Source organism: Antechinus flavipes, chromosome 6, assembly GCF_016432865.1.
Source record: "Antechinus flavipes isolate AdamAnt ecotype Samford, QLD, Australia chromosome 6, AdamAnt_v2, whole genome shotgun sequence".
Lineage (NCBI taxonomy): Eukaryota > Metazoa > Chordata > Mammalia > Dasyuromorphia > Dasyuridae > Antechinus > Antechinus flavipes.
The window spans coordinates 143,096,125-143,109,792 of record NC_067403.1 but is presented as its reverse complement, the minus strand read 5'-3'; the positions used below and the strand labels follow the sequence as shown (position 1 = coordinate 143,109,792).

At 35.4% G+C, this 13,668-nt stretch overlaps 1 protein-coding gene across 2 annotated transcripts in view; it reads right to left on the bottom strand.

Moving 5' to 3' along the window:
- Positions 1–13,668, bottom strand: part of GRID2 (glutamate ionotropic receptor delta type subunit 2) — a 1,896,723-nt gene that overhangs the window by 1,481,787 nt on the left and 401,268 nt on the right. For both annotated transcript variants that reach the window (XM_051967540.1, XM_051967541.1), the window contains exon 2: positions 12,221–12,376. In XM_051967540.1, coding sequence (XP_051823500.1) covers positions 12,221–12,376 — 156 coding nt within the window. The remainder of the gene's footprint in view (positions 1–12,220; positions 12,377–13,668) is intronic.

The following is a 13,668-nucleotide window of genomic DNA, read 5'->3' as shown; positions in this document are numbered from 1 at the left end:
GAACAAATGGAGAAAATGAAATAACAGACATCTTGATAAGGCAACTTGCTAAGGAAAATGCTAATGAGGTTTGCAGAAGAATTATACTAGGACTGCGCAAGGATGCTCCTTTAGAGGAACTCATAAGACGCTGTGCCACAGTAGACACAGGTGCCTTTTATAGCCAGGCTATGATGCAGACTTCCCAAAATCCAAACATGAGAAGACAGAATCCCTCTTGGCAAGGGACTTCCAGAGAGACTCGTAGATGCTTTCAGTGTGGAAAAGTAGGACATCTGAAAGCTCAATGTTGGTATAGAGATAGAATGGGAAGACAAGGTGGGAGAACAAGACCCCAAACCCCATGTCCAAAATGCAACAGAGGCTTCCATTGGGCCTCAGAATGCAGACAGATTCAGGGAAACGGGATGAGGGGCCCAGCCCCAGGGCCCAAGGCAAAAAACACTTGGGGCATGATGGCAGCCAATGGTGTACCCAGAGAGTGCCTAGAAGTCCAGTACCCAGACATGACCAATCAACCAGAAAGCCATATGATGGGAGAAGGGGATTACACAGTCAACCAGCCAGGAAGCAACCTGATGGCAGAAGGGAATTACAATTGGGGAGAATAGAGCTGTATGCAGCTGGGACAACTGAGATACCCCCTGGAGAGGTGAAATCTGTTCCTCTCCAGCCTATGGATCCCTTACCTCCAGGCACAGTAGGCTTGACCATTTCACCTTCTTGTATGTACAAAACAGTGTCCATCCACACACTGATGTGGGAAACTGGGGAATGTGTAGATAATATCCCAGTCACTAATACAGGTAGTCAATGTGTGACTTATCACCCAGGAGACGTAGTAGCATCAGGGTTACTCATACAGAATCCTAATAAGCAGCCTCGTGATAGTCACCCAGGTTCTGACTCCAGACCACAAAAACCAGAAATATACTGGACAGCAGCAGTAACGGCTGACCGACCTATGCTCACTATCTATATAAATGGCCTACCATTGGAAGGATTGGTAGACACAGGTGCGGATCGTACAGTTATTAGAGGTGCCAGTTGGCCCAGTCACTGGCCAAAGATTAAAGCAGATACCTATATGTCTGGAGTAGGAGGATCAATAGCAGCTGAAGTTAGTGCTGCCCCTATGAGATGGACTTTTGAAGGCAAAACAGGAGTTTTTACTCCTTTTATAGTTGAAAAAATCCCCATCAATCTGTGGGGAAGAAACGTTTTACAACAATTGGGGTTAAAAATGAGTACTTCGGTTTTTTAAGCAGGGCTGCTGTTGAAGGCCTGCCAACACTTTCACCTATTCCTATTCAATGGAAAACTGATACACCAGTGTGGATAGAACAGTGGCCCTTAAGTAGCGATAAAATTCAGGCCTTATTAGATATAGTACAGGAGCAGCTTGAACAAGGGCATTTACAACCTTCTCTAAGTCCTTGGAATTCCCCAGTGTTCGTTGTAAAAAAGAAATCAGGAAAATGGAGGATGCTCACTGATTTAAGAAAAGTGAACGAACAGATGGAAACTATGGGAACTCTTCAGCCTGGACTTCCATCTCCTACTCAGCTTCCTAGAGAATGGCCTCTTTGGGTTATAGACATCAAGGATTGTTTCTATTCCATTCCTCTGGATAAGGAGGATATGAAGAGATTTGCCTTTTCGGTGCCCAGTGTCAATTTAGCTGAGCCTTATAAAAGATATGAATGGACGGTTTTGCCACAGGGTATGAAGAACAGCCCCACTATGTGTCAAATGTATGTTGCTGCTGCTCTTGCTCCAATAAGAAAAGCATTTCCAAAAGTTATGCTATTACACTATATGGATGATATATTGGGATGTGCATCGGAGGAACAAATTCTAGAAGCATGTCTACAAAAAACCATAGAAACACTAAGATACTACAAACTTCATATCGCTACAGAAAAAATTCAAAGACATGCTCCTTTTCAATATTTAGGATATGAAATATATCCTAAGGTACTTACACTACAAAAACTGTCTTTAAGAACAGAGAGGTTGAACACCTTAAATGATTTCCAAAAATTAATAGGAGATATCCAATGGATGCGTCCAGTATTAGGTTTAACTACCAATCAATTGCAACCCCTATATGACATTTTAAGGGGAGACACTGCTTTAAATTCACCACGCCGGCTTACAAAAGAAGCTCAAGAGACCTTGAGAGAAGTTGAACTGGCTTTATCCAATGTAGTTGAGAGAGTAACTCAAAAACCCTTGGAAATATCGGTTTTTGCTACGAAAGAAGCACCCACAGCAGTCCTTCATCAAGGAGACAATGTGATAGAGTGGGTGAACCTCCCAGCACAACCAGAACAAAGCCTTACGCCTTACCCAGTGCTTGTGGCTAGAATTTTATTAAAGGCCATTAAGCGAGCAGTACAATTATCTGGGACAAGACCTGACAAGATATATACCTTCTACACAAATGCACAAATTAATGTATGCTGTGAAACCATCCCAGAGTGGCAGATTTTATTGGCCATGGCTCCAAATTTTGCACATGGATCTCCATTAAAGATAACCAGACTACTGCATAATTGGCAATGGATTTTTGAGGAGAAGGTTTCTAAGGTTCCTCTTGAAGGACCAACCATTTTTACAGACGCAGCCAAACAAAATATTTGTGCTGTATACTCTCATGATCTAACCGTAAAAAGAGTAGTCAGAACTCCTTTTCAGTCCACTCAGCAGAACGAATTATATGCGATCATGCTAGCTCTCACTTATTACCCAGGCGACATAAATATAATATCTGATTCAGCCTATTCAGTAGGTGTGGTACAAAGAATTGCCACAGCCCAAATAAAATTTGCAGCTTCTAATATATATCAGCTCTTTAAGGAACTTCAAGAGCAAGTGAGAAAGCATCCAGGAAAGATTTATATCCTGCATGTCCATTCACATAGTGGACTTCCAGGTCCTATTTTTGATGGAAATTCAAAGGCAGATAGCCTTTTAACTATGTTGGCCAGTACGCCTTTATTTCAGGAGGCCCAGGAATCCCATTCTAAATACCATCAGGCTGCTCGAGCTTTGCGTTTACAGTTTGGGATTACAAGAGAAGAAGCTAGGAGCATAGTGAAAAGCTGCACAGCTTGCCTTCCCTTCCATGCTCCTACACTGCCTCCAGGGAAGAACCCTCGTGGTTTGAGACCCAATGAAATCTGGCAAATGGATGTGACTCATTATAAATCTTTTGGTCGTCTGTCTTTTATCCACGTTGTGGTAGACACCTTTTCAGGATTCACTTTTGCCATACCAGCAGCAAAAGAGACAGCCCGAGTGGTCACTGAATTCCTCATTCAAGCATTCGCAATTATGGGTGTGCCACAAGAAATAAAAACAGATAATGGACCGGCATATACCTCCAAACATTTTGAACACTTTTGTGCACAGTATAAGATTCTACACACTACTGGCATACCCTTCAATCCTCAAGGTCAAGCAATAGTAGAAAGAAGAAACAGAGACATTAAGACACTCCTCCAAAAACAAAAGAAAGGGGGAGCCACGGGTAACCCTAGAGAACTTCTAAATTTAGTTCTCTATACCATTAATTTTTTAATCTTTGACAAAGATGCACTGGCTCCAGCAGACAGGTTTTATAACCCACCAGAAGAGCAGTGTCCAGTGCGAGCAGCTCCACTATCTTTAGATAATCGCCAGGTGATGTGGAGAGACCCAGAAAGTGGTGAATGGAAGGGACCAGATAGGCTAACTGCTTGGGGGAGAGGATTTGCTTGCATCTCTACAGGTGGAGAAGGAATCAGATGGGTGCCTACGAGCCGCATTCGCCTTGTCCATCGCAGAAAGATGGAGCAGACCCTTGAAACAAAGCAGAAGACCCAAGAAATATCGGGTGGTTCTGTTGCTGATTGTGCTCACAAGAATTATTAGATTCCTGGCACATGAACTAATGGACAATGGAATCCTATTGGACTGTTTCTAGGACTTATGGACATGTGTAAATTTTCAGATTGATTCTTGTTATTTGTTACATTACTACTAGCCTGTGTTATATTGCTATGTGCTCATGTAAATTATGTATAATGCCTCCCATATTGATGGATTTATGTATACCATGTATATCTGTTACAAAGTTCTGGCCCATATTGATGGATTATGTGTACCCCCTCAGAAACCCCCTATGTTTTAAAACAAAAGAAAGGGGGAGATGTTGGAATCCTTACTAACTGCTAAGTAATTAGAGTTGATCTAATCTTACAAGAAGTTGTTTTGGCCAGAACCTGAAACAAGGTACTAAGTAGAACTAATCAAGACAAGGCTTGTGTTCCCACCTTTACTCATTGGACTCCACAAGTATGCTAGCTTCACAAAGTACACGTTCTAACTTCAAGAGAGTTCACACTTCCCTTAAAGTCATTGGGCCAGAGAGCACTATGGGAGAAAACCCATAATCCCATTCTCTCAGAAGAGGCAGATAAAAAGCCAGCGATGAAGGATCTATGGCAGAATACATTTTTTCCTCTTGGCTGGCTGATCGCGCTAGACTCGAGAGAAACGACTCTGCTGCAGAGAACACTTTTGACGGACTTCAGTGGAGCTACGCCAGAAGCCCTCTCTCCGCGGCAAATTGGTGCCTGGGTCCCCCAGAAGGAGATAAGAGAGATCTTCCATCTCTGTTGGAGGCAGAAGAAGGCAGAGGCAGAGGCTGAAGGACAGAACCTTTGGATTTAGAGACATCCGAAGGGCTTTAAGCCTCTAAACCGGCTGTCCTCTGAGAACAAACTCCAACATTTGAACTCTTAACAGGAGGGAGGGAAAAAATTGGAACAGAAGTGAATGCAAGGGATAATGCTGTAAAAAATTACCCTGGCATGCGTTCTATCAATAAAAAGTTATTAAAAAAAAAAGAGAGAGATAAGTACTAATAGCTACAGCCTATGAAGAAAAGACTTTTGAAACAGGCATTGGGTATGCTTACTATGAAATTAGCAATCATCAATAAACAAGATCACTCCATTAAAAAAAAAAAAAGAAAATTACAACTGAATACTTTGAGACTAAGTATTGTTGCCTAATTTACCCATGCTCACCATAAGTAGTCCATAAGTCCTTCTAGTCCTAGTCACTGAGTCCCAATACAACATTCTTGGTATTCTATAACATTATACATTTGGCACTTAGATAGATTAACTAAATATCATATTTATATTCTTCCTGGTTCAATACCTCGTTCATTGGACCAGTTCCATGGTTTCATTCTTTCAGTTCAATTTTTAAAAATTTAATGAGGCTACCCAAGAGTCATTCTCCTACCTGAGATTCCAAATACCCCATTAGCTATAATTTATCCTCTTCTATCTCAGTAACAGAAAATATAGATAAATTAAAAATCATATTAAGTTAGTTTCTTTTCTCTTTGGAAAGGCTTCCTCCAATACTGTTGTTTTTTCATAGAATTAAAATATTGTAAAGGTAGGTGAATAAGTTATAAGGATAATATATTCTCACCTTATTCTCTCAACATAGCTTATTTTAATATCTCTCCTTTTTGAGTTGGTTCAGTTGTGTCCAATTCATTGTGACATCATTTGGGGTTTTCTTACTTAAGATACTGAAGTGAATTGCCATTTCCTTCTCCAGATCATTTTATAGATAAGGAAACTGAGACAGAATTTAAATGACTTGTACAGGGTCACATGGCTAGCTAATGTCTGAAGCCATATGTGAATTCATAAGGATGAGTCTTCTGGATTCCAGACCCAGTGCTATCTATGTTCACTGCACCACGTAGCTGTCTCTTCTCTTTTTTAAACTAATATTTTTAAATGTTTTATAGGAACATTTAAGTAGTATTTTTTTCTATCCCATAATCTCTACCTTATTGCCAATATGTGTTTTCCTTGTTTTGAAATATAATTAAATGAAGTTTAAATAAAATTGTAGAGTAACTTTCTTATCATTCAATTCAGATGCATTCTTCAAAACAAAATAAAACAAAACAGCTCTCTTTGAGTGCTTATGTATAGAACACTGGGCTAAATTTTAAGGAAAAAGAAAAGATTATATCAAATATGTTCTGTGACTTCAATCAACCAATAATCAATCAATAAACATTTATTAAGTACCTACTAGAATCAAATAGTGTGCTAAGTGCTATAGACACAGAAAAAAAGAAGTGACATTTCTTGTCTTTAAGAAGCTTACAATTTAATGAGAGTATAAAATGCAAACTAAAATATGTAAATAAAACTATATACTGGACAAATAGGAAACATTTATAAAAGAGAAGGCACTAGAATTAAGAGATGTTAGAAAATACTTCCTATAAAAGATGGAATTTTAGTTGGGATTTAAAGAAAGCCAAAGAAATGAGATACAAAATGATATAGGATAAAAAATTATACGTAGAGAATTATGTGCATAAGGGTTATTGCTGACTGGGAAAATCAGGGGAGGCTTCATGGAGAAAGTGTCATTGAAATTTGTTTTTAAAGGAAGGATAGAAGTTCAATGGGAGGTACTGGGAGCAGGGATATTCAAACATGAGGAAAAGTCTGGACACAGAAACAGAACAGAGAGATATGTGTAAAGCAGGCAATCATTATAGGCATAGGACATGGGCCTCTTGAGAATGCAGAGGATTAGAGAATTTATATGGATCTTGATCTAAAGAAGTGGTGATGAAGTTGTAAACCTTATTAGTGTCAAGGAGAACAAAAAGATGGAAAAGTACTCTCACTCTGAGACAGGCTGACTTTTTTTTTACTAGAACATTGTTTCAAAGAGAAAACAAAGTCATTAAATGATTTCATTTGAACATAAGAAGGAGTGTGGAATTGGTTTAAATGGAACTACACAAGTACCAATACTAAAATTTTGGAAAAATTAAAGGAAAATATAAACTAAAGTCACTTTCATTATGTTACAATTCATATACATATTTATTTTCTTGATCACATCAATATATTACAGAGGAAGTATGTGTGTGCATTGAAAAAAATAGTAAGCTGAGTCTATTTTTCTTTGCCCTTCAATTATTTTAGCAATCTAGCCCTGAATTCTTAAGATTCTCATCAATAAGATCTTAGCCATAGATGAAAAAGTCTGCTTTAAGTTCACACTTCTTCCTTTTTCAATCAATCATCTTCTTTACTCTGGTGCTATAAGATGACACTGGTTATTGCCTATTTTAAAAGAAGAAATTGTGTCTGACAGTCAGAATTGTGTTATATCCAATTTGATTTTCTGCCTCTTTCTACTTCACTTTCGACACCTTTCTGCAAACCCCAGTGCTTTAATTGAATACCTACGGGTGCTACATGTGAAACGTTTTGAAGGGATTCGATGAGGATGATTTACAACAATATACACTATGACAGATGTACTAAGGAGGTTTGAAATGTAGTGATGTGGTATGTAGGGAACAGTTGTTACCACTGTGATATTTATTAACTTCCTGAGAGGTTAAAACTTCTTGGATCTCTTGGCCTCTGGTCTATGAATCCTGAAAATCCACTTGGCCTACCAAGTGCTTAAGACTATTTTTCCCCTAAGCTGTCTCTAATATAAAAGGTTATGTCTGTTTTTTTAAAAAATGTTTTTATAGCAGCTTAGTCAAACAAGCAAACCACAAAGCTCCCCTCTCCTCCTATTCCATCTGTTATGTTGTTATAATTCAGGATCGATTTTTGAAAAGGAAACTTAAAAATCTTCATTTCTCCCTGCCTTGCAAATGCACTACAGTTTTCATTACACTTGGCAAGGTAGTAAAACCATAATATACAATGTGAAAAATGCTTCAGAATTAGATTCATAGATTAGGAATATAGATGATATCATTAGCAACAGTGAACAAGAGCAGTAACGCATATGCAGAGCTTCAGCAAACGATGGGTGCTTAATGTTCATCTTTCCTGTCCTACTAGTCCTACAGAATTCTTTTATACTGCATTTTGCATAGAAGCCACACTCAAAATACTCAAAATAACATTAGAAATCAGTTTATTTTAGATACATTGTATTTGCAGGGTAAAAGAGTGTTAATTGATACTGACAGTTAATAATATAATTTTATTTGTATAGCACTTTACAATTAAAAAAAACAACTTTTCATTAAACCCTCATAAAAACAAAAACCACATGGCTTTATTTAAGCATAAAAGAATAGTTAACTGACTTGCCTATAATAATGCTATATAATATTTATTGTGCCTCCACAATTATTCATTATTTTTCTTTAATTTTCAGCTTTCTCTCTTCCCTAGACTCCTTCCTCTGCTACATGAAAACAGCCTTTCATCTCCCTCCTCTATTAACATGTGTTTGTATGTTCATATATATCCACAGATCCCTTTACTTGATGCTTCCATCCCTTGTTATTTCTTCGTTCTTCTTTGCATAGCCTTCCAATTACTACTCAGGCCCCTGTAAACTACCATCTGCCTCCACTATTCAGAAACTTTTCTCCAAAATTATAGATTATTTCTTAATTGACCTAATTTCAGTTTCATTCTTCTTAGATTTCTGTAGTTTTTAGCACTTGACCGTAGCACTTGACCACCACATTCGCCATCTTGACGTTCCCTCTGTCCTTGGTTCTCTTTATTGGAGAAACTTTCTCTTAATTCCTCACCTCTCTCCCCTTTGTCCTGCTTTCTTTCTAATCTTGGCTGCATTTAAATTTACCTTAATCAAAATTATTCATTTTACATCTTATAATACTCTGTATGTATGTCTCTCACACATTCCCTCTCTCTCTTCTCTCTCTCCAATTTTGTTCTTTTTTGGTTCTCCTATCTATATGACCTCTCCATATCAAATCCCTTTGCTGGGTTTTATCCTTCCACTTCTCCATGTGAAGAAAATAACTCATTAAAAATTAGAATTGGACAAGTGAAAGCTAATAATTTTATAAGATAAAAAGAAAAATAGAATGAAAAAATAAATGAAAAATAATCTATCTCACTAGAAAAACAATGGATCTGGAAAACTGATCAAGGAGAGATAACATAAGAATTACTGGACCACCTGAAAATCGTGAACAACAACTAAAAAGCCTACACATCAAATTTCAAAAAGGATTAAAGGAAAAATATGTTGATATCTTAGAGCCAGAGGGGAAGATAGAAACGGAAGGAATTCACTGATCACCATCTTAGAGATCCCATGATGAAAATTCCCAGGAATATAAAATCAATAAGTGTTTATTAGACATCTATTATATGCCAGTTATTGTGCTAAGCCTTTGAGATACAAAGAAAGATAAAACACAATGTCTGTCTTTAAGGAGCTCAGAGTGTAATGGGGAAAGACAACCCATAAAAAGAAGCTGAAAAGTGGGATTGGGAAGAGGGAGAAAGTAATTGTTTTGGTGATAAAGCTCTCAAATATTGTTAAATTTTTGTAAAGAATTTACAACTCTGAAATTGGCAAACACTAAAAATCAGGATGTTTTTGTTTTTATGTAGACTTTTTTAAAAAAAGAAAGTTTAATCCAGTTAAAACATAATCACCTGTCATGTGTGCATTTTTAAAAAAATGAGTCAGTTGCCAAATGTTTCTTAGCACAAAATTGGAGAGAGAGAAGAGAGAAAGGGAATGTGTGAGAGACATACATACAGAGTATTATAAGATGTAAAATGAATAATTTTGATTAAAGTAAATTTAAATGCAGCCAAGATTAGAAAGAAAGCAGGACAAAGGGGAGAGAGGTGAGGAATTAAGAGAAAGTTTCTCCAATAAAGACCTCATTTTTCAAACATAAAGAACATTGAGTCAAATTTAAAAGAATACAAATCATTCTCAATGATTTTAGGAGACAGTTTTTTGATGAGAAATCAAAGCTATCTAAAATCACATTTTTAAAATTATAGCTTTTTATTTTCAAAATATATACATAGATAATTTTTGACATTCACCCCAACAAAGCCCCATGTTCTAATTTTCCCCTCCCCTTTCCCTTCCCTCGATTGGCAAATGATCCAATATATGTTAAACATGTATAATTCTTCTATACATACTTCCACAAATATCATGCTGCACAAGAAAAATGAAATCCAAAAGAAAAAAATGAGAAAAAAAAAAAACAGAATGCAAGCAAACAACAAAAAAAGTGAAAATACTATGTTGTGATCCACATTTAGTTCCCATTGTCCTCTGTGGGTGCAATTGTCTTTATCACAAGAATATTAAAACTGGTCTAAATCACCTCATTATTGATGAGAATCATGTCCATCAGAATTGATCATCATATAATCTTGCTGTTGCTATGTATAATGATCTCCTGATTCTGCTCATTTCACTTAGTATCAGTTCATGTAAGTCTTTCTAGGCCTCTCTGAAATCATCCTGCTGATCATTTCTTGTAGAAAATAATAGGTCAAATACTGAGTTCTTGCCTAATAGTTTGGATCTTTGAGTTTGTCAAACATTAGATTACTATGTTCATTTAATATTGTATGTTACGTACATAATCTGTTTCACTGATCCACCACTCTAATTCTTAGACAGTTCCTGATTGTTTTCATGATTTTCCTTGATTTCATGAATTTTCTTGATTCCTCATCTTTGGATTACCCAATGAGGCATTCTTTTTAAAAACTTATTTGACTTCAGTTGGACACAGATTAAAGTGTCAAGTTACTCAGAAGATAGTAGCATAGATAAATAAAACATTCTCTTCACTCATCTCACTTCCATCTGTAATAATTTTTGACAATATTAAGAAAAGGAAAATTACTAGAGGTTGAAAATTTGAAGAAAACATGTTTTATAAAATAAACAGTTTTCTAATTATTATACTCCTCTTTATAAAAACTTCATTTGCCTATTAAATACAATTTGGAATGGATATAAAATGCATATTCAATATAACTTCCTTAAGTAATTTTTACAAATGAAAATGACAGAGATTATCATAAAATTGATATTCTTTTGGAAATTTTCTTTAAAAGTCATCACATCTTTACAAAACAGATTTTTCCCAATTATCTAAACATATTATGGTATTAAAAAAGATTTTCCTGAACTTAACTGTGAAATACATTTATCACTGGGATGCTCTGATTGATAGTATTCATTGTTAGGCATAAATACACATGAACCATTTCTATAGATTAGGATTGTATTAAAGTAGAATTTGTTTGCTGAGAACTCAAAGGCAAGGCATATGAGATTTTGTTTAAAAAAAAAAGAATATTTCACTTATCTTTGTTTATGACATATTTAACAGAAATATTTTTTTCAAAAATCCTAATAATATATTTAAAATTAAAAAATAAGTTCATTACAAGTCTTCAGAGTTAAAGTTAAAACACCATGTATTAAGCAAAATTCCATAGTCTATTTTAAACACATGTATTTAGCATAATCAGCATATACATGTATATGTATATGTGTATATGTGTATATACATACATACATATATATGTTTGTGTATTCCTGTGGGTATGTATACACACACACACACACACACACACACACACATATATATAGATATGTACATAAATAAGTTTATCAGGAGGCCTATGGCCTATATTTTGCTTTACTTTTCAGGGAGTTAATTAATTGACTATACTAAAAAAAAAAAATCACAAATATATTTTCCATGACCTTCAGATCAACATCTATATTCATATCAAGAAGAATTCTAATATAACACAAAATGAAAATAATTTATATTTCAAATATTTTGTACCTAGAAAAATTGCGGATTTAATCTTTATTTGTAGAAACATTTTAAATGATGAACATTAATTTTCGTTGGACAAATACACATGTATGTATGTGCATATATAAAACATTTAGATAGCTCAGTGTTGCAAAATTAAATTCTTGGTTTAGATATAGAATCCAACAATTCTCTAACAATGGTGAAGTACCTATAATCAGAAGCACATAATGGCAGAAAACTCAAAGAAACCATTCAAGTCAAAGACAAGATGCAGAACATCTCTCAAATACATCCTCTGCATTTTCAACAAACATCTAGAAGACCATTAAAATTTCTTATTCTTTTCCATTTCAATCAAAAAAGTGACTTCTCACATGATAATCTGCCAGAAGTTGTTTACAGGATCAAACTTTTATAAAATAGCCAGTTTTGAAAAAAAAAATCAACCATATATATAATTGCATTAAAAATTATAGAGATGGCTAAATGTTCCATATAAATCAAATATTTTCATCCTTGGACTTCATTTAAAAGCAATCATGACCTTTGTATGGTCCTTACCTTCTTGAACTGCTTGAAAGGGGTTGTTGCCATCCACAAATGTCACAGAAAATGTAATTTTCTCTGTCTGTAAGATCTCTTCATTCTGGTTGAGATCAGCAACTGCCATGCGAAATACTTCATCATCTTTTTTGGCAGATTCATCAAAAATTGCTCCTGGAAAGAAATGATTACTGCTATTAAAAACAGTATAAATAATCTGTCATGGCCTCTGGAAAGATGCCAAGGTTTCTGTCTTGTACTAGAGAAACTTGCATTCCCACTTATTTAGAATATTTTGTTTATGATAGAATGAACTCTGTTCTTTGTACAATGATAGTGTTAGCTTCATTCTACTACAAGTGATGAATAGAACAGCAGCCTCTGAGATTGCAGAGATAACATTAGGAATACAATGTAATAACCAGGGGATTTTTTCTCCCTTAAATAAAGCTTATACTTTTCCTTTCTGCTATCCTGGAATCTTTAAGGGTTTTTTTTTTAACAGATTTGTTTGCTTGGTTTTTTTTTTTTCTCTAATTATAAGGAAGTGTAAGAGATGGGGTAGGTGATGAGTGAGAAGGAGGCATCACCAACATACATCATAAAGAAGACTTCATGTGCTTCTATGCTATTCTCTCACTAACAGATCTATGGATACAGATGTTTCTTGGCATTCGATTTAAAAGAAAATTCTAAACAACAGCACTTTCCCCACACAGAACTACCTGGGAGAAAATTGCAGAACTTGTATTTTTGGTTTTCAAATCATCATTTGAGGCATATCAAACTGTACACAATATCTTTCAAAATATTTGCTTGAAACCCGCAAGTTTGGTGGGAGAAATTGTTTCTCCACTTCTCTGAAAAGATGGTAGATGAACTTATAGGACAGACTAGTCACTCCTCCAGCTCCAAAAGTACGACCCACAAACTCAGAACAGATGAATATTAAGATTCTCTCCATAAAACAGAATTGGTAATTTCAGCTTCAATGGCAGTGCATACTAAACCTGTCTCCTCCATCTATGCACAGAAAATAAATTGATGTCAAGTAGTACAGAATTGTAGTGATTAAATTAAACTTGTTCATTTAAATAACATGCAAAATCCAATATTAAATAGAAAATAGCTTCCAAAAGCAAACTAATTAAGACAACTGAGAAAAATAGTACCTATTTCTTAAAGACTTTCACTACTGTTTAATTCCTTATGTGAAATCCTTCTTAATCTAAAATAGATTACTTCCTCTGGAAATCAGTTTTACCTTTAATATCTTCCATCAAAGTTATTCTCTGTTGTTTTATTGTAGCATATTTTTATTCCTCATCAGACAGCACTGATTTATTTTTAAATATATATTTTTTCTTCTCAGTTGAAAGGGGAGGGGAAGGGGAAAAAATATATCTTTGTAGCAAAGATGCACAGTTAATTTAAACAAAATTTCTGCATTGACCATGTCCAAAAGC